The 22,877-nt window shown below is 40.5% G+C and overlaps 1 protein-coding gene across 1 annotated transcript in view; it reads right to left on the minus strand.

The window, feature by feature from the left end:
• Window positions 1-22,877, minus strand: part of Nek11 (NIMA related kinase 11) — a 337,064-nt gene that overhangs the window by 55,686 nt on the left and 258,501 nt on the right. The window contains exon 16 of the mRNA XM_027933893.2: window positions 5,647-5,743. Within this exon, the coding sequence (XP_027789694.2) occupies window positions 5,647-5,743 (97 nt within the window). The remainder of the gene's footprint in view (window positions 1-5,646; window positions 5,744-22,877) is intronic.

Raw genomic sequence — 22,877 nt, forward strand, 5'->3', positions numbered from 1 at the left:
CTTTCTCTCCCTCCCTCCCTCTCTCCCTCTCTCTTATCTTCCTAGCCACCATAAGCTGAGCAGCTTTGCTCCATCATGTGCTCCCCACCACGATGTTCTGCCTCACCACAGGTTTAAAAGCAATGGGATTTTGATTGGCATTGCATTAAACCTATAGAGAACTTTGGGTAATATCGCCATTTTGATAATGTTAGTTCTGCCTATCCATGAACAGGGTATATTTTTCCATCTTCTAAGATCTTCTTCTATTTCTCTCTTTAGGGTTCTGTAGTTTTCATTGTATAAGTCTTTCACCTCTTTTGTTAGGTTGATCCCCAAGTATTTTATTTTATTTTTTTTTTGAGGATATTGTGAATGGAGTGGTTGTCCTCATTTCCATTTCAGAGGATTTGTCGCTGATATACAGGAATGCCTTTGATTTATGGGTGTTGATCTTATATCCTGCCACTTTGCTGAATTCATTTATTAGCTCTAATAGTTTCTTTGTAGACCCTTTTGGGTCTGCTAGGTATAGAATCATGTCATCTGCAAATAGTGATAATTTAAGTTCTTCTTTTCCTATTTTTATGCCTTTAATTTCTTTCGTCTGTCTAATTGCTCTGGCCAGTGTTTCAAGAACTATGTTGAACAGAAGTGGTGAGAGAGGGCATCCCTGTCTTGTTCCAGATTTTAGAGGGAATGCCTTCAATTTTTCTCTGTTCAGAATGATGCTAGCCTGAGGCTTAGCATAGATAGCTTTTACAATATTGAGGTATGTTCCTGTTATCCCTAGTTTTTCTAGAGTTTTGAACATAAAGGGATGCTGTACTTTGTCTAATGCTTTTTCTGCATCTATCGAGATGATCATATGGTTCTTATCTTTAAGTCTATTGATGTGGTGAATAACATTTCTTGTAGAAATAGAGAAAGCAATCATGAAATTCATATGGAAAAATAAAAGACCCAGAATAGCAAAAACAACTCTAAGCAGGAAGTGTGAATCAGGCGGTATAGCGATACCAGACTTCAAACTATACTACAGAGCAATAGTAACAAAAACAGCATGGTACTGGTTCCAAAACAGGTGGGTGGACCAATGGTACAGAATAGAGGACACAGAAACCAATCCACAAAACTACAACTATCTTATATTTGATAAAGGGGCTAAAAGCATGCAATGGAGGAAGGATAGCATCTTCAACAAATGGTGCTGGGAAAACTGGAAATCCATATGCAACAAAATGAAACTGAATCCCTTTCTCTCGCCATGCACAAAAGTTAACTCAAAATGGATCAAGGAGCTTGATATCAAATCAGAGACACGGCGTCTGATAGAAGAAAAAGTTGGCTACGATCTACATACGGTGGGGTTGGGCTCCAAATTCCTCAATAGGACACCCATAGCACAAAAGTTAATAACTAGAATCAACAAATGGGACTTACTCAAACTAAAAAGTTTTTTCTCAGCAAAAGAAACAATAAGAGAGGTAAATAGGGAGCCTACATCCTGGGAACAAATCTTTACTCCTCACACTTCAGATAGAGCCCTAATATCCAGAGTATACAAAGAACTCAAAAAATTAAACAATAAGAAAACGAATAACCCAATCAACAAATGGGCCAAGGACCTGAACAGACACTTCTCAGAGGAGGACATACAATCAATCAACAAGTACATGAAAAAATGCTCACCATCTCTAGCAGTCAGAGAAATGCAAATCAAAACCACCCTAAGATACCATCTCACTCCAGTAAGATTGGCAGCCATTATGAAGTCAAACAACAACAAGTGCTGGTGAGGATGTGGGGAAAAGGGTACTCTTGTACATTGCTGGTGGGACTGCAAATTGGTGCAGCCAATTTGGAAAGCAGTATGGAGATTTCTTGGAAAGCTGGGAATGGAACCACCATTTGACCCAGCTATTCCCCTTCTTGGTCTATTCCCTAAAGACCTAAAAAGAGCATACTACAGGGACACTGCTACATCGATGTTCATAGCAGCACAATTCACAATAGCAAGACTGTGGAACCAACCTAGATGCCCTTCAATAAACGAATGGATAAAAAAAAATGTGGCTTTTATACACAATGGAGTATTACTCTGCATTAAAAAATGACAAAATCATAGAATTTGCAGGGAAATGGATGGCATTAGAGCAGATTATGCTAAGTGAAGCTAGCCAATCCCTAAAAAACAAATGCCAAATGTCTTCTTTGATATAAGGAGAGTAACTAAGAACAGAGTAGGGAGGAAGAGCATGAGAAGAAGATTAACATTAAACTGGGATGAGAGGTGGGAGGGAAAGGGAGAGAGAAGGGAAATTGCATGGAAATGGAAGGAGACCCTCAGGGTTATACAAAATTACATACAAGAGGAAGTGAGGGGAAAGGAAAATAAAAAAAAAAAACAAGGGAGAGAAATGAATTACAGTAGATGGGGTAGAGAGAGAAGAGGGGAGGGGAGGGGAAGGGAGGGGGGATAGTAGAGGATAGGAAAGGCAGCAGAATACAACAGTCACTAGTATGGCAATATGTAAATCAGTGGATGTGTAATCGATGTGATTCTGCAATCTGTATACGGGGTAAAAATGGGAGTTCATAACCCACTTGAATCAAATGTATGAAATATGATATGTCAAGAACTATGTAATGTTTTGATCAACCAACAATAAAAATTTAAAAAAAATAAAAAATAAAAGCAATGGAGCCAGCCAACCATTGACAAACACTCTGAAACTGAGCCAAGGATGAATCTCTCCTTCCTAAAGCTGATTTTTTCAGGGACTTTGTCACAGTGACTGAAAGCTAACTAACACACTGAGCATGTGGTATATCACTGTGCAGTGAAAGAACAGCAAAGTCTGGCTGTGTACTAAGTCTTAGATACTGAGATACAACATGCACAAAAGATACACAGCTGTGTAGCCTTGATTCCCTTTTTTTTGTCTTTTCTGGATTGTATAGGGCTTCATGACATGGATTATAAGGGGACAGCAGGTTATTCTTCTAAAGAAGTCAGCCCATTGACATGGAAGAAACCCAGAGTATATTGGTCTACATTAAAAAAAATGAGGCAGAAAATACTTGGTCAGATTCAGTCAAGCAATAAGGAAGAAAATATACCAGTAATAAAACCACTAGAATGCATCTTGGTCAATTATTTTGGCAAAGCTACTTTCATTTTAATGACTTAGAGCATGTTATCAAATGCTAGCAAATGAGACATTGTGTACTTTGCAAAAGTAATGAAGTCTTAGATCAAAAATATGACACCATATTATTAACTTTTGAAGGGTGAAATAAGTGGCCTGCTTTGTTCTCTTTAAAGAGTATCAACTGGGAGATTAGTAAATCCTTCTACATTATCTTCTCCTAGCAAGGAGTGGTGGAGGTAAGTAGAGATAGGAAAGATTATTCCCAAATCCCTCACTTCCAACTACTGGGAATCACTTGTTGCTATGGTAACCATGTTACTGTAAGACCATTGTGATATAAGCAGGACAATAAGCATCAAAACCTATTAATAGCTTTAGGTTTAGAAATAATTCTTAGCATTCTTTTTTTTTCTCCTTTGCTTTCAAACAATAGCCTGGATGATAACAAGTTATATTGAAAGGACAATGTAAATGCAAATCAACTAAAATAATTCTTGCCAAACTTTCCTACTTATTCAGTCAGAATCAATATAGGTACTAGATTTCAGAGAGAAATTCCTGAGTGGAAACATCTATAGTAGGGGCTGGCAAAGTATACAGCCTCCAGGCCAAATTTGGCCCACCATCTGCTTCTGTACCTCCTACGAGCTAAGAATTATTTTTACATTTTCAAGTGGTTGAAAAAAAAGGGGTGAGGCTGGAGGAGTAACTCAGTGGCAGAGCTCTTGACAATTAAGTACAAGGCTCTGGGTTCAATTACCAGTACCACACAAAGAAAAAAAAATAAAAAGTAATATTTTGTGATGCCTGAAAATTATATGAAATTCACATTTCAACCTCAAAATAATGATTTTTTGAAGTACAGTCATGTACATTTATTTACATATTGCCTGCTTTTGTGTTACAACAGCAGAGTTGAATAATTGTGACAAATCATTGGCCTACAAAGCCTTAAATATTTTCAGTTTATTCCTTTACAGGGAAAGTTTGCCAACCTCTGATCTAGAGACACGGATTGTATGAGAGAAGTTATATTAGGAGGCCAAGTGTCTCTTCCTTGTCAAGAAGCACTTGCAGGAGTGCTTTTGTTGGGAACTCGGGTTTTCCCAAGATCTTTTGCTTGTTTCATCGATTGCTGCATGTAGGAGACCAAGGAGAATATTACCTGTAATGGTTTAAATTGTTCATGTCCCCTCCAAAATTCATGTTGAAACTTAATCCCCAATGCAAGAGTATTATTAAGAGGTGATGCCTTTTAGGAACATATTAGGCCATGGGGATTCCACCCTCAAGAATGGGTTTAGAGACTTTATAAAAGGTCCCGGGGGAAATAGCTAGTCCCCTTTGCCCTTAGGTCCAAAGTATCATCTTGGAAGCAGAAACTGATCCCTCACTAGACAGCAAACCTGATCAAGCCTTGATCTTGACTTCCCAGCCTCCATAACAGGGAACAACAAATTTATACTGTTTGCAAATTACCCAGTCTTAGGGGTTTTGCTACAGTAGCACAAAAGGACTAAGAGAATTTGGTATGAGGAACTGGGGTATTGCTATAACAATTACTTGAAAATATGAACATAGCTTTGAAACTGGATGGTAAGTATAGTTGAACTACAAAGTGTCATTCTAGCAAAGGCTTGGAGGAAGAGGAAAGCTATAGAAAGAACTTCGGTCTTAAGAGATAATCTAAGTGGTTATGAACAGAACACTGGGTAGAAATACAGACAGTAGGGACTATTTTGATAACAGTCTATGGGGAAAGTAAGGATGTTGTTATTGGAAACTGGAGGAAAGGCTATCCTATTATAAAGTAACAAAGAATCCAGCTGAATTGTGCCCATGTTCTACAGCATTTTGGAAGGCAGAACTTGCCAGTGATGAAGTAGGGTATTTAGCAGAAGAAATCTCTAAGCAAAGTGTTGAAAGTTTTGCATGGTTTCTCTTGAGTGCTAACAGTTAATTATGAGAGAATACCAAAGGTGCGGTCAAGCTGATATTTGGTAAGGAGATATGTGTGGGGACAATGAAGCCAGGTGCTATTCATCGAGACAATGGAAGAGTGATCCCAAGGCTGCTATTCCATCACAGGCCCAGAGTGCCAGGCCTTGAAGATGGAATGGTGTCAAAGGAGGGGCCGAGGGCATGCATGGGATCTTGGGTCTTACTGCCCAGCACTGCCTCAAGTTTCTGCTCCGTGTATTTGAACACAGTTCCCTTTTGCCCTTCTACCCTTGTGAGGAACAGCAACAAGGCACCATTGTGGAAGCAGAGAGAGCCAGGCATCACCAAACATGGAAACCACTGGCACCTTGATCTCGAACTTTCCTGCCTCCAAAACTGTGAGAAGTAAATTTGTGTGTTTTTTTGTTGTTGTTGTTCATTGTCCAGTATCAAGCATTTTGTCCTAACAGCCAAAAGGGACTAAGACAGCACTGCATGACTCAATCTCACACGCTTGGTCAATTTGTTCTAATGCTGCTCTGTGACAGGGATCAGGCAACATGCCACTCACTCCCTCATGTGCTGCATCTTGGTCCTGGCCATCGCGCTGTTGAAGATAGCTGGTCCTGGAGACATGTCTGCAGCCATGCTGGTAATGGTCCTTGTGTCTGAAAATCAATCACAGCCCTTATTACTTCATCAGCACTCCTGCAACCTCAAGGAGATGTTCAAGGGCAATCAGAAAACAGAAGCTAATACACCTTTGCCACAGGTAATACTACATTAATTAGAAATGAATTCAATTATAACATGCACATTAAGGAGATTTATTCCAAATGATAAGATTATTTACAGTTTCAATATGCCCAAGGAATTGCAGGACCAAGCCTCTCTCAAAAAGGTATGCTAAAATTAAACAGAAAATCATTATTTAAGAGATGAACTTTTTATACTAGAAACCTCAGAGGGAAATGTATTTACAGATAAGCAAACATTCTTGGGGAGCCTTTAGCCATTCTCTTTTAGCAGGTATAGATATTTATTTAAATAACTAGGAACTTTTCTAATAAACTTAGTTTTTCTTTATGATAATTTTACATTTGACCATTAGTTTTTTAAAATATTTTTAGTTATAGATGGACATATTACTTTTATTTTATTTATTTTTTATGTGATGCTGCTGATCAAACCCAGTGCCTCACATGTGCTAGGCAAGCTGCTCTATTACTGAGCTACAACCCCAGCCCAGACCATTAGTTTTTTTTTTTACAATGGAAAGCAGAATGCTGACCAGCAAGTCATCTGAAGCCTTGAAATGTAGCAGAGTAGAGTCGAAGGCCAAAGTTAGGTTGAGAAGATAAGGAGTTGTTTGTTAGTGAAAGGTGAGGTGTTATGAAATCTGCTGAGAGATACAAGTTTTCCCGAGACATCCTAAAGGCCCTCAGAAAACATGTTGGGATTCCAGGGAAAGAAACAGACCACTAACTGAAGCAGCACTGCTTTCCATTAAGAATGGAACCTGAACTGGAGTCCCAGCTACTCAGGGGCTGGGGTAGAAGGATTGCAAGTTGAAGGTCAGCCTTGGAAATGAGTGAGACCCTGGCTCAGTGGTGGATGAGCCAGGGTGTGATGCCCTAGATTGTCTCCAGTACTGGAAAAGGAAAGAAGGAAGGAAAGGGGGAAAGAGAAAAAAGAAAAAAGAGAAAGAAAGAGAGAAAGAAACTAAACCTGCCCTGTGAATGAGGGCTTGGTGTAATCCAAAGAGCTCAGCCTAAAATTCAGTCCTTGTGCTCCTGGAGCTGGGGGCAGAGCCCTTCCTGGGCATTCCTCTCCTTAGATCTCCCACAAGGGGCCTCAGACCTCATCAGCAAAAGTCTTGGAGCACAGGGCTCTCATTCACACACCAGGTTTAATTTCTTTCTTTCTCTTTCTCTCTAAATTATATAAATTTATAAATTATATCCATGCAGTGCTACATCAGAGAAGAGACCCATACTGTGAAATTCCTGCTCTTTATTCAATGGATCTCATATAACACTGTCTGACTTAGAGACCAACCATGGAAGCTAGAGTCAGTCCCCATTTTACATATTAGTAAAGGATTTTATTCTCTCACATTTTTAAATGTGAAAAATCAAATACTAATTTCTAATACCTCTTCCTTTTGCATATCCCCTGAAGGGATGCATTCCACTTTGAACTTCTTGCTTTTACTGATACCATTTAGATGACTATTATGCTGCTTAAACTTTGTAAAAATCCTTGAATCTCCTCAGGCTAAATCCCTAGGCTAGAGCAACAAGTATGACTTTGAATTGGCATGTTACAATTAGTTAACTAAACAACCCATTCTTCTTAGTACATGACAAATTAGGCTTCCACTTTAAAGACCCAAGTCCAAAGACAAATTGATCATCTTTCTCCATACCTGGAGGGAAAACCTGCCTCAGCACTCACTGCTATTGAACAGAAGTATCATTTCAGCTCTCAACTTCCCACTAGTTCTGTCCAGAACAGCAACTTATCCCCAGGGAAGACCCATGGGGTGGGAGGAAGGCTTAGGGGTTCATTTTGTATTCATGTAGGTTGCTTTCTGTAAACATTTTGCCTGGGACCGTACCATGTCAAGTAACCCCCATGTATACTCAGAAATCAGCAATGACAAGAAGGAAAGGTAAGCACTGCTCTCCACTCTCCCAGAGAAAGCTGGCACATTCTGAACGCTTATGCAAATAAAGGTCAAAACAATTTCTAGGAGAGCTGCAGGTTATTTTAAGCTGGCCGCTGTTACCATCATAAGGCTCTCAGCATTGCTAGGAAAGATGCTAAGCATTGAACCCAAGGGTATAGAACAGGGGAAATATAATTTCAAGCAAGAGTTGGCAAAGCTTGGTGCTCAGAGCATCTCCTTTTTTAGTGTTCCTTACTGGCTAGCTTTTTGACCTCTCCATCTCACCTAATATGAATAGTGGTTGTTTTATGTCAGAGAAAAGGACAACACATTTAACAATGATAAAATAACATTTTAGGGCTAGGATGGAACCTATCATCTGGATTGGTCACTAAATCACAAAATGTGATCTATACCATTGCTTCTCAAACTTCAATGTGAATCACCCAGGGATCTTGATAAAACGCAAATTCTGATTTAGCTCTGGATAGAGCTGGGGATTCTCTATATCTAATAAACCTACAGGTAATACCAGTGCTACTGGTCCTGAGACCACACTGAGTAGCAAATCTCTTAGGCCAGCTACAAAACTTGTGGGATCCAGTGCGAAGTGGCCTTACAGAGCTCCTTGTTCAGAGAGCAAGAGAAAGCTGTTTTCTTTCTTCTGCATCTGTTTATAGACCTCTCATGGTGTTTTGTTTGTTTGTTGAGTATTTAATGTCCCTCTCCCTCAGGAACTAGGATTGCAGACATTCACAGTACACTGATTCTTCTCTACTTGTGCTCAAGACCCCTCTGAAGATGGAGATGGCAGTGGTCACAGGGCTGGGTTTAGGGAGAAGGTGGTAGAGGACCCTTCCCAGGGAGGAGGCTAAACAAGAGACAGCACATCAGTAAGGCTTTAAGACCCTGGCATATGTTCCACTGTACCATCAGATGTTACTCACAAATCACATATTCAAAGATAAAGTTTCATTAAGCCCCAAGGGTGGGGTCCCTCTTGAACCCAGGATCCTGTGTAACTGAACCAGTCATTTACCCATGAAAGCTTGGTTCCAGAGTTCTGCTTTTTTAAAGATTTTGCTTTAATATAGGTGAATCCTTAATTCCCAAGTTAATTTTTAAAAATAAATTTTCCCTTTACTAATTTTAAGTAAATTCTCATGAATTTGGAAAACAGTATCTATGTGTGAAACATAGACTATTTTAGGTGCACTTGTGATTTCAAGAATTTCCTACAATAACTTCACACACTCTCTCCCACCAAAGATCTAGCCATTATCTATCGACTTTTGCCTGATCTTTGCTTTTGTTCCACCTCTACCTTTTTCTGAAGAACACTGAATCCTGATATGAAGTATTCCTTAAACAGCACTTCTCTTCTTTCCATTTCCAGTCAGTAGAAGAATGTCTACTGACTATCCATCAGACAAAGCTTTTCACCAATGACAATGATGAGTTTTTAAAAAGTGATGTGTGTAGCTGTGTATGGTGGTGCATGCCTATAATCCCAGTGGTTTAGGAGGTTGATACAGGATGATCCCAAGCAACAGTCCAGCCTGGTGGAACCCTGACTCAAAAAGGGTGGCAGGGGGGATGCTGGACATGTCCCTGGGTTCAATCCCCGGTTAATAAAAATAGTGTTGTATGTAAACTGACCATTCTATTCTGCCACTTGTAACTTTCTCCTACTCACTCACTGCACGTGCTGGCTGTTCCTTAGAAGGGGAGATGACCCCATTAATACATAGGAGGAATGTCCATTGCCATGCTGTCTGAGCAGAGGAGGGTGTCACTGTGCTCAGATCTCAAACCACTAACTGGCATCAGAACACTTGGGATGCAGAATTCTGAAAAGAAGGTGGTGGGAGAAAAGGTCACATGGAACAATTTGGGTATTTGCTTCCTTTTCCCCATCCCCATTACTCCCTTTCCCAGAAAAAGTGGGAACTTGAATGAAAACAGCTACCAACAGATGTCAGAATCACTGGTTCCACTGGGCTTCCTGTCAGCCAGGAAGCTTCCCACTTGCTGTTCTGCTTGGGGCCAGGCTTCCTCTAAGTCTCCTCCCATGCTCTCTGGTCACTGTCTTGGTCTGCCCCCTGCTGTCCTCCCCTTTCCTTGGTTTTATCCTCCAACTGTTCACCCACCTTTCCATCCCATGTTCCTTTGTCTTCCAGACTCAGAAGTATGAGTTTTATTTCAAGCCTTGGATCTATTTACAGTTATTTTTTTTCAAACTTGATTTCTACACAAATTCACTCTGATTCCTCATTAACAACAACAACAACAAAAAACCCCAAGCCACCACTAAATCAATAATAATAACGGCTAAACCAGACCCTGGACTAAACATCTTACCTGTATTATCTCTGGTAAGGTTCCTATGAAATAGGCACTTTTTTCAGAGAGGAAAGTGAGCTATTGAGATATTAAATAACTTGCACAATGTTACACAACTGGTACATTCCATAGCTAGAACTTGAAACCAAACCTTGCTTTATTCCAGAGTCCTAGATGTTGGCCACCTGCTCTACACTGTCCAGTTGACATCATTCAGTAAATACCCACTCTACATGACCCCTGAGCTGGATGCTAGTTGAGTGAGTGGCTATTTACCACATTTTGTATTTTAATACTCTTAGTTATCAATGTCAATATCTCCCTTCACTCCCTTACCCTTTTCAACTATTTAATAAGCTCTTTGAGCATATTGAGAATGTCCTATTCCTCTTTTATAAACATTTAAATCCATTTTAAGATTAAAATTCACTGGTGTTAATTACATTGATATTGTACAATCATGACCAGTATTTCTAAAAAGTTTTTCATCATCTCAAATAGAAACTCTTTGACCATTAAATAGTAACACCTCATTTTCTCCATCTTCCTGCCCCTGGTAGTCTCTAAGCTACCTTCTGTCTTTACAGATTTGATTGTTCAAAGTACCTCATATAAGAGAATCAGACAGTATGTGACCTTTTTTATCTGACTTATTTCAATTACATGTTATATCATGTATCAGAATTTTATTTTTATGGATGAATAATATTCCATTGTGTGTATGTTTGTGTGTGTGTGTGTGTGTGTGTGTATATATATATATATATATATATATATATATATATATATATATGATACATTTTGTTTATCCATTTAACTGTTGATGAACAACTGGATTGTTTCCATGTTTTGGCTATTATGAATAATGACCATTGGCTTACAAATGTCTATTTGAGTTCCTGTTTTATACTTTCATGGTAGAAGTCATACCTAGGAGTTGAATTTCTGAGTTATCATCCATGTATAAGGATTCTCTATAACCATGATAGCACTACTATTTTCCTTTTTTAAATTTGTTTTTAATAGCTAGCCTAATGGGTATGAAGTGATATCTCACTGTGGATTTGATTTTCATTCCCATGATAGCTCCTTAATGTTTAGCATCTTTTCATGTAGTTATTGGCTATTTGTGTATTTTCTTTGGAGAAATTCTATTCAATTCTTTTACCTATTTTTAAACTGAGCTAGTTATCTTTTTCTTTTAATAATCTGGGTATTAAACAGATATATTATTCACAAATATTTTTGCCTGTGTTCACCTTCGTATTTCCAAAGCTCAGGTCAGCACAAAGCACGTATTTGCATAAGTTTATTCCTTAGGCTCATTTTGATGTCATTGTAAATGGAATTGTTTTCTTGATTTCTCCCCCCCCACTGCCCCTCTCTTGAAATGGGGTCTTACTATGTTGGCCAGGCTTGTCTTGAACTCCTAGGCTCAGTGATCCTCCAACCTTACCCTCCTGAACAGTTAAGACTATAAACATGCTGTATAATTTCATTAAAAAATGTTTCCCCATAGTATATAGAAATAAAATTGATTTTTGCATATTTATCTTGTACTCTATAGCCTATTGAGTTCATTTATTAGTTCTAATAGTTTTTTGATGGTTTTATAAGGAATTTTATATATAAGATCATGTCATCTGCAAAGAGATAATTTAGTTCTTACTTTATAATCTGGATTCCTTTTATTTCTTTTCCTCACCTAGAATATCTAGTACAATGTTCAATAAAAGTGGTAAGAGAAAAAATTCTTGTCTCATTCCTTAAAGAAGGGGAAAAACATTCATAAACCATTAAGAATTAGCTGTAGGGTTTTTTCATAGATGCCCTTATTCAGTTTTAAGAGGTTCTCTTCTATTCCTAGTTTGTTGAGTGTCTTTAATGGTAAAAGGTGTTAGATCTTTTTCAAACACCTTTTCTTTGTCTATATATAGTCTTCTCCTTTTATTCTGTTAACATGGTGTTCAACATTGATGGATTTTCTGGCATTAAGCTACCCTTGCATTCCTGAACAAAGTGTCACTTGGTCAGTAAACTCTTTTTATGTTTCTGGGTTTGCCTTGCTTGTACTTTGTTGAAAGTTTTTACATACATATTTATTTATAATGGATATTGGTAAGTAGCTTGTTCTTTCCTATTATGTTTTTGCCTGGGGTTGATATTAGAAAATAATACTGCCTTCACAGAATGAGCTGAGAAGTATTTCCTTATTATTATTATTTTTTTTTTCTTTCAGATGAGTTTCTGAAGGGTTGGTATTAATTGTTCTTTGAGAATTTGGTAGAATTCACCAGTGAGGCCATCTGAGCCTGGGATTTCGTTTGTCAGAGGCTTTCTAAATTACTACTTTGATTACTACTACCCATGATAGACCTATTCAAATTTTCTATTTACTTGAGTCAGCTTCAGAAATTTATGTCTTTCTAGAAAGATGCCCATTCATCTAAGTTATCTGATCTGTTGGTATATTGTTCATAGGATACCCTTATAATTCTTTTTTTAAAGTTGATACTAATGTTCCATTTCTCATTCCTGATTTATTAATGTGGGTTTTCTCTCCTATTTTCTTCATCAATATAGCTAAAATCTGTTAAATTTTTACAAGGAATCGACTTTTGCTTCTTTCTTGTCTATTATTTTTCTATTCTTTATTTTTTCATTTATTTCCGTTCTAATTTTATTATTTTCTCCCTTCTGCTTGCTGTGGGTTTAATCTGCTCACTTAGTTTAGTTTATAAAGGCATGTATTTTACATGCTCAATGGATGAGAGTCAAAATCAAAGGCAAAGTAAATAGTAGTTATATCCTTAATCCATAAAAACCATAACACTAGGCAAGGCATGGGGAATAGCAAGTAGTATAGTAAGGGTCTCTGGAAAAAGCACTAGCCTTCGGGGACCACAGTTACTATTCTGGTTCTACTCTCAACAGCTCTTCGGCCCTCAGGCCACTTCCCTGGCCTCAGTTTCCTTGTTTTGTATTTAAGTGATTTCATTAAGTTGAGAGCCTTCCCTCAATTCTAACCTTCTATGAACAGGCAAAGAGTGTACTAGGGAAGATAATACCTATACATAAAGATAAAGAGCAATCAAAAGGACCAAAAACTAAGATGCAAATGGCTGGGACCAACAATAAATGTCACAATAAATGCCTGTGACATTAGGCAAAATCACCCTACAGTCTCTTTTCCCGCCTGTGAAATATAGAACGACAAGGATTATAACACTTGACATTACCCCATGGAGATGTTTTGACAATGAGATGAAAACAAAATGATATGAAGCTGCATTAGCATTCAGAAGCTGTGTTTTTTAACAATGCAAAGCACAGCTCATAATAATAATATTGTCAGGATTCCTCCTACTTCTATCATCTCTCTCCAGCAGAGCTATTTTCCCCAAAGAAGTGACAACTTGATGATTTTGACATTTTTCCAGGAGAGAGAGAGAGAGAGAGAGAGAGAGAGATCCTTTCCTCATTTCTTCCAAAATTTCCTTCTGAAATTGCTCTTTACTCATTTTAGTTGCTGGACAAATGACCTTGATCATAAAGCAAAAACCTGTGTTTGACCTCCTTGCTAAACATCCTGCTTGTGGGTAATAAAGAGCTGATCTAGGGACTGCAGCGGTGGATATTTTGGCAAACAAGATCTCACTTAAGCACCTGGGACATTGCTTATTCGGGAATCCTTACAGCTACTGCCCTTGTTACACTGGTCATTTAGAATGCTTCCCTTCTAATCTCCGTTAACTCTTTCTTCCTCTTAATTTCCTCAGGCATACTCAAGAAATAGTTGATTGGTAGACACCACTCTTCCCAAATGATAGCAGAGGCATGGCTCATGGCCCACATTTCTTCTCTGACTCCTCGGAATGGAATAGGATAGAAGATTTACCTAGACCAGGGGTCAACAAACTTTTTCTCTAAAGGAATGGGTAGTAAATATTTCAGACTTCAGACCATATAATCTCAGTTGCAACAACTCTACTCCATTGTTAAGAGCATGAAAACAATCATAGGAAATAAGTAAAGAAATGAGCACGGTTATATTAGAGTATAACTTTATTTACAAAAACAGGAAGTTAGCTGTTTGGCTGTAGTTGGCTGATTCTTGGCCCCAATGAGGGGGAAGCATTATGAGTCCAAGCTGGGGACAACCACAGAACTATTCAAGTCAAATTTTTTCACTTTATGGATGGGGAGGTCAAGGTCAAGAGAAGCTGTCTTTCTTACCTAGGTTGGCACAGCTAGAAGAGGAAGGGGCAGAGCCAGGACTACAGCCATGCCCCCCCCTTTTTTTTTTAAAGAAAGAGTGAGAGAGAGTGAGAAAGAGGGAGAGAGAGAGAGAATTTTTAATACTTATTTTTTAGTATTTGGAGGACACAACATCTTTGTTTGTATGTGGTGCTGAGGATCGAACCTGGGCCGCAAGCATGCCAGGCGAGCGCGCTACCGCTTGAGCCACATCCCCAGCCCGAGCCATGCCCTTTTGAATGCCCCACGATGAAGTAAACATTTTCATGCACTGATTTTGAAAAATCAGATCATCAGACAAATCCCTCCCCCAAAAGGTTGAAATTTGGGGGAATCATTGTATCTGCCATCCTATTTCTCCACCTCTGCAGATGACAGCCCCACAGCTTATTATGGGTAGGGCTATGAATTAGCGGGGTGTTGTGAAAACTGTTCTACTCTGCCAAGAGGAATATCTAACTCAACCTTTGTGAAGATTTTTCCTTGAGCTTTTCTGTGATGAGAATGAACATTAGGATGGCAACAATATTATCTCAAAATCTTCAAAGAAAGCTGATCCCTATCTTCACTATGTAACTCCAATGCCCCAGGGTTGGAGATGCACGGTTCAGAGACCTCTGAGGGAAGGACTTGCCACCCAGATGTTATGAGTGATGTAAACAGCAAGCCTATGGCGGTGGCCTCTTCAGGATTTGCCTCAGCTGCAGAAAGCTTCCTCACCCAAAGCTGTGTCCTTCCAGGTGGCCTGCACTTATGACTGATCATGGCAGAGGTAGAAAGTCTGACCATTTTGGTCTATGCAGACAACTCTGATGGTCCAGAATTCCCCATGGGTTTGGTTAGGGTTTGTCAGGCCTGTATCACTGCTCAGCTTCTCTCTCTGCTGCATTCTGCATCCTTCACCTTCTATCACCAGTGGTCAATCCCAAGGGCCCTCCTGCATAAACATCTGCCCACTCAGTTTTGTGTTAAAGACTGATTCCTGAAGAACCCAGATCCATAAAACATGGTTCCTGGAACTAGAGAGGGAAAAGCTGGGGTGTGAAGATGATTGTCTTCATTCCTTTGATGAGTTGAGTATTTGTTAAAAGCAATAATAAAAATGATGATGTGCCCATTTTTATCACCCCATGCCCATCCCCAGCTCTTTCAAAGAATTGCTTTTATTGTCACAGGGCAGAAGCCACCACATAAAGAAGTTGTCATCAACCCTATAGCAGCAGCAGCTGTATCGAAGCCAAGCGACACCAGGAGTCTAGAGAAGAAAGGCCAATAGGAGGAAGTAGAAGAGAACAACTTCAAGGGATTTCCACTTAGAAGGGAGCTAAGGCATATTAGCATGGGTATGTGAGCGGCTTAGAAGACCTGGATTTGAGTCCTGACTCTGAGATTTTTGTTCAATAAGTTATAAAACTATGACTCAGTTTCCTTATTAATACAATACTCTACTTTCTAGGGCTCTAGTAAAAATTAAATGCAATCACATATATAAAGATACATCATTGTTAGCAAATGCCCAAGTCAAATTTTACTGCCTCCCTCATCCCTAGGGCACCCACCACAGTACTTTGCATAGGGCGTCTTCTTCTTCTTTTTAATTAATTTTGAGAATCACTGTCCTAACCCATTCCAACTGTTTGTTTGCTTATCTATTTATCTATCTATCTATCTATCTATCTATTTATTTAATGTAGTGCTGAGGATCAAACCCAGTGCCTCACATGTGCAAGGCAGCGCTCTACCACTAAGTTACAGCCCCAGCCCTTACACAGGGCATGTTCTTAATGAATAAATAGCACCCACTGTCTATGCCAACACTAAATACTTGGAAGAAAGTGGGTCAATTTGGAAAGGTAAATTGTCTGTCATCTCATAGGGCAGAAAATAAATACTAGAAGATAGGAAATTTTAAAAATTGTCTGTTTTTTTACATGATTAGTTCTCACTACAAATATTCAGCTGAATTTTATAGATTAAAAATGACAATAGCTTAGGGATCTGAAAACTTTCAAATCCTTTTGAATAAGCCAGGAGATGACTCCCTAAGAATAGCACCTATCAGTTAAAAAAAAAAAAAAGAAAAAAAGGAAGTGTCAGTTTTGGACTGATATGTAGCAATTAAATGTGGATGCAGGTGAAGAAGAGATTTGTGGAAGCCAGATCCTAACATTTTCATTTGTCCTTCCCTGAAGAGACAAAAGCCTGTGTTTTGGAAATTTAATTATTCTAGGCTTCCAATGTGGAAAATCTTAGCTTTATAAACAAAATCTGCTTTTCTGTAGCAGTAAGTTGGGCTGGATTCCAGATTGACTAAAATACTTAAGAATATCAGTACTTCCTTCTCTTCAGTTGAAAATAATCACATAAGTTGTCCATGTTCACTGCAGACAAATTAGAAAACACAGAAAAAGAAACCCATTCAGAGAAAATCATCAATTCTTTGGTATTTCCAATTGTGTGTGCATGTGTGTAAGTAACAATCCACTACAGTTTTGCATACTTCATTATTCATTAGTTTATAACAACTGTATGCCAATGAATATGTAGCTACACTATCATTTTATTTATTTTTGTGGTGCTGGGACTTGAACCCAGGGCCTCATGCATACTAGATAAGTGCTGTACCACTGAGCCACAAACCCAGTCACTACACTATCCTTTTAAAATAAAATGTATAAAACTTTTTTTATTTTAGAAGATGTATAACCTCCATAACTCAGCATTTATTCTGATACCAATTTTTCACTATTATAAATAACACTGCCATCAGCATCCCCTGTAGGTTATCTTTATACACAATTCTGGTTTTTTTCTTTCTTTTTTTAGATAGAGGTATAATGAACAAATCTTATTGTTTCTTTAAGATAAATTCCTAGATGTAGATTTGTTGAGTCAAAGCACTTTATTCTTTTAAGTTAACATAATCTAAATATTGAAAGAAAACTTTTTCCTAGGTTGTAAATAACACTCTCTTCAATGGTGTCATAAATATTAAAAATGGAATGTGAGGCACTTTTATTGAAAATTTAGTTCAATTTATCAAAATTTATTAAAAAAATGAGCACTCTTTAAAGTCTTAGCTGGTGGTGAGAGCACTTCCTTTTCTGTTTTTCTATCCTGGTGGTTCTCAAAGATAGTTTCTGAACCAACAGCACCAGGACTAGTTAAAATGCAGACTCTTGGGCTCCACCCCAAGCCTACTGAATCAGAACCTCTGGGGATAGTGTCCACCCATTCCATCTGCCTCATTCATCTGGGTATTCATTGTGAGCTTTCTGGAGTTCTAATTGTTTGATCTAGAGATGTTAACACTCCTATTAATTTGCAAGTTCCTTGAAAAGAAAAACTACATCTGGTGTTCCTTTGTGTACCCTACAATGGTCCTGTGCTAGAAAGTGACTGACATATGCTTCATAAATAAGTGATCTGCAGGCAAATGTAGCCTTATTTGAACTTCTAACTTTTCACATAAATAACTTAATAGTACTTTAAAATAACTAGACAAAAATTCCTTTACAGACCTAACCAGAAGTAGCTTCAAGAAGCAATTGGTTTGGTGTCTATTTACTGCCAGAAAGAACAGCTTAATATTCTCCCTGCACAACAGGCAGTTTCTAAAGTTCAATGCTCAGGTTAATTTGCTCACTTCGTACAGCCCACTAGCAACCATCATGCCCAGGCTGACAAGATGATGCTCCCCATGCTGTAGGCAGTCAGATACCCTCAGAAGCATCACTGAACTGCTTCTGTGGATGAGTGGATGACAGGGGATCTGCATTCCTACCACTTCTCCTAAGCTCTTGTGGAACTCCAGCCTCAGCTGAGCATTTAGCAAGGCAGATCCAGAGCCAAGTTTTTTTGTTCCTCAAGCAGGTATTCCACACAGTCCACCACCAGCTGCCACTGAAGTGGCCTCTCTCCAGGTGAGAATACAGAACAGGTTTTCATCAATGTCAGTCCTGACAATTGTATATGAAACACATGCTCCCTCTACAGTCAGCAGCACAGAAGATAAATTTTAAAAAGAATTATCTTGCATCATCTCCTCCTTAGCTTCTGTGAAAACCAAAATAGATGCTTCCAGAAGATACAGCAAGGGCCATATCTACCGTTTCCAGTTATTTTTAAGTTCTATTTTTACAATAATCCTTATATAGAAGATATTCATTATTTTTAGACTTACTTCTCCCCTAACCATGGCTTAAGAAAAGAAAGGTCTTATTTATTTGAAAAAAATAAGAGAATCAAAATTAACTACTTAGATATTCATGACATATTCACAACTGCAAATAACACAAAAATAACAGCACTTACCATTCCCAGGCAAAAGCTGCCTGTTCCTTCTACTATGGGGACTCCATCCTTATCCCCTTGAGATCAAATCTACTGTGAGGAATTGTCTTGATGCTATCTGGTTCTTGAAGTTTCCTTCATGACTTCTGATCCCCCCCCATTAAAACTCTCTCCCCCTTTTCTGAACACTTACTCTTGTCTATTTATAGTTATTTAGGCCCTTGTTTAAGTTCCACTATGAAATCAAAGGTCCTCAAGGGCACGACCCAAGTCTAACATTACCTTTGTAACACCAATATAATGTGCAGCACTCCCTCTACAAAGTATAGTAACTCAATGAAACCATAAACTAGAAGTAATAAATAAATGTAGGATTAATGATTAGCCAGTTTCTCTTTTAGATATAAATTTTATTATGGTAGTTTTCATCCTAGATAATAGTAATACCCAGGACATTCTTTGCTAAGAGTGTATTAATAAGAATGATTAATAATATGGTTGTAGGGGGTTATTTATATTATAACTTCTTTCCCTGCCCCCACCCCATCTCCACACATCTATCAAATGAAGGTGTCTGGTTAGGTAGCAGACATGTAGCAGGTTCTCTGTAAATTACCAGTAATTCTGAATCTGTTCATTTTCAAGTTTGAAAGTTGTAGTGGCTTAAATCTCTCAATCTCTCTCTCTCTCTCTCTCTCTCTCTCTCTCTCTCTCTCTCTCTCTCTATTTTTCTCTCTCTCTCTCTTTTGATGTGTGGGGGGGCTGCTATTTGGGATTGAACTCAGGAGCACTCAACCACTGAGCCACATCACCAGCCCTATTTTGTATTTTGTTTAGAGACAGAGTCTCACTGAGTTGCTTAGTGCATCGCTTTTGCTGAGGCTGGCTTTGAACCACAATCCTCCTGCCTCAGCCTCCTGAGTAGCTGGGATTACAGGCATGCACCACCCTGCCCAGCTGGAGGCTTAGATTTCTATGAGACATAAACAAAAGGGATAATGGCCAACACACTGTGCCTCCACATCAAAATGATCCAAGTGCTTTATGATCCAAAGTATCCCTCCTTTTTTAGGGTTTCAATGTGTGAGTAACCACAAATAAGACACTGTGTTGAAATCACTTCAATTATGAGGAAATTATTTTCTGTCAAGATGAAAAACACAATAGTGCAAGATTAGGTTGCTGCCAGTCTTCCCTATATTTAATGGCTTAAAGTCTGATGGGCTTAAGCAAAATAAGTTTCTAAGGGATTCAGAAGCCCTGATGCCTTCTCTAGTCTGTATCAGTCTTATCATTTAGTAGACATTAATTATTACCAAAGTTAATGGAAGAAGTTTCAGGCAAAAATTTTCAAAAACCCAAATTGATCAGATACATCGACACACTAAAGGAATTTTAATGAACAGAGAGGTTTTAGAGCATCTGTGAAATTCTAATTACTTTTGTCCAACATCCAGTTTGAATGTACACAGTCTTTTATAAATACAGTTTACCAAGGTCATTTATCATTCTGCTGCTGACTACTCTTTAGACCTACAGCTAATTTCCCAAAAATGTAAGAATGTTAAAATTCACATGTTGCCTTGGCTCACAATATGGTTACTAGGAAATATGAAGATAGAATTTTCCTTTCTACAAAGTTCAATGAAAATGCAGGCAGAGGTCATCCATCTTTCTTACTGAATGGTGATGGGTCTAAATAGTTACTATAGTGATATTTGATCTGCTGTGTAATTTTAGCCCTTTAATTCTCCATCTCACGTCACTTCTTTTAAAGCACTGTCCTTTATTGCTTATTAAAGGTGAACTTTTCTGATCTTGCTGAAAAGCCAGTGGTATCCTAACTCTCAGGATAATGTTCAGACTCCTAACCTGGCACATGAGGTTCTCCATGGTCTTGGCATTATATACCTGGGTTTGCCAATCTCTTCCTCAGTAAGAAGTTCCTTGAATATACTCAGTTGTTTCACCCTGCTTGATTCTTTCTAGAGAACACTACTCCTTCCTGACTACTTGGCATCTTTACATTTATCGTTCCATTAATTCATTAAATAGTTATTGCAAAACTACGCTGTGTCATGCTGTGTGTTTAGACTCTGAGAACAGTATAGTGAACTTGACCTTGCCCTGCCCTCCAAGATGCAGGGATTACAAACCTTCCCCTCCTCTCTGCAGCCTACCTGGGCCTTGCCCCACAGTGGACGTGCCCTCACTCTGCTGATGCACACCACCTCCCTTGCTCACTCTGTGTGCTGTGCATGTCACAGTGCCCTAGGATTATCTGCCTTCCTGGATGGGAACTCATTAAGACAGGGGTCTTGTTTCTTTCATCACTCTGTGGCATCTGGCTTATTATAAAAATAAGCTTTGTAAACCATTTATAGGGCAAGGAGGGAAATGGGAAGAGAGCTTACACATTTCAGCTATAAAAAATTATGTTTAAAAGTATTTACCCTTGGTTAGGAATTTCCAGCAATAGTGGGGTGCTCCGGAACCTGGAGGAAGGATTTCCATCGCACGAGGATCAGCTACGGGGACTCAAACGCGAGAGATTTGTTGCACGGAGGGTAACACTGCTTATTCAGCAAATCGCCCCGCGGCTAGAGTCTGCAGCGCGCGCTGGGAAACGAGGAGACAGCGGCGCAGGGATACAGCGCTTCAGTTTCTGCCAGGCGTGCAAGCGCCGTACTCAGTGCTGAATTCTGGGTTCGAGACTGGGGAAGGAAGCGGTCCATCTCGGTTCTCCACACTGGTCAGACCACAGAGGAGGCCAGCGGCCACCATATTGGAAAGCTGACGTCACCATCCCTGTTTTCGACTGACCGCAGCTCATTCAGCCATAGAACAGGTAATTTCAGGCTGCCATTCGCCTGCGGCTTGCAGACAGATTACTCAGGCTCAGTGCCTGAGTGCTTCTTGGAGCCTGCTCTTATCAGAGCATACACCGAGCACGGAGCGGCCGAGTTCCGGCTCCCGGAGCGGCCCTGGCCCAGGGCGTAGGAGCCCGCGGAAACTGCTGCTTGGAGCCTGCTCTTATCAGAGCATACACCGAGCACGGAGCGGCCGAGTTCCGGCTCCCGGAGCTGCCCTGCCCCAGGGCTAAGGAGCCCGCGGAAACAGCTTCTCGGTCCGGGTCCTGCTGAGGACCGGTCAGGAATCACCCGTTGCTTTGGTTACCCGGCAAAGGGAACGAAATGCTGCCATTCGCATAGGATACCAACATGGCAGAGATCTGATGTCATCAGAAAGCGGCGGAGGAGAGAACTTCATCAATACCAGCGGCGACAGAAACAGTTGGTCTCCTGGTAGGGAGGGTGAGGCACAGACACCAGGGTTTCTCTCGATTTGTCGTCGAGCCAGAGGGGAGGAGCCGGGCCGCCGCCCGTGCCCAGAGCAGGCCCAGCGGCTCGCCAGAGTGGTGGTCACGGGACCGCAATTGGAGAGGGGGCGGAGCGGAGCCGCCACCCGCGCCCGCAAGGTGGGCAGACCGGCGACCCAGTGGTACACGGGCGTGGTAGGAGGGGCAGGGCAGAGCCGCCGCCCGTGCCTGCAAGGTAAGCAGACCTGCGACAGACTGGCGGGTCAGGCCCAGCGGCCTGCCAGCATGGTACACAAGTCACCCCAACTGGAGTAGGGGAAGAGCAGAGCCTTCGCCCGCGCCCGGATCAGGCCCCGCCGGTGTGGTGGTCACGTGACCCCAATTGGAGTGGGGGCGGAGCGGAACCGCCACCCGTGCGCTCAGGGTGAGCAGACCTGCGACCAACCTGCAGATCAGGCCCAGTGGTTCGCAGGCGTGGTAGGAGGAGCAGGGCAGAGCCGCCGCCCGCGCCTGCAAGGTAGGCAGACCTGTGAAAGACCGGCGGATCAGACCCAGGAGCCTGCCGGCGTGGTACACATGTCACCCCAATTGGAGTAGGGGCAGAGCAGAGTCGCCGCCCGTGCCAGGAACAGGCCCAGCGACCTGCCGGCGTGGTAGTCACGACACCCCAATTGGAGTAGGGGCAGAGCAGAGCCGCCACCCGTGCCCGAAAGGTGGGCAGACCTGCGACTGACCAGCGGGACAGGCCCAGTGGCCTGCTGGTGTGACAGACACGTCACCCCATTTGGAGTAGGGGCAGAGCAGAGCCACCGCCCGTGCCCGCAAGGTAGGCAGACCTGCGACCGACTGGTGGAACAGGCCCAGCGGCCGGCCAGGGTGGTAGGCACGTCACCCCAATTGGAGTAGGAACAGAACAGAG

Source organism: Marmota flaviventris, chromosome 8, assembly GCF_047511675.1.
Source record: "Marmota flaviventris isolate mMarFla1 chromosome 8, mMarFla1.hap1, whole genome shotgun sequence".
Taxonomy (NCBI): Eukaryota; Metazoa; Chordata; class Mammalia; order Rodentia; family Sciuridae; genus Marmota; species Marmota flaviventris.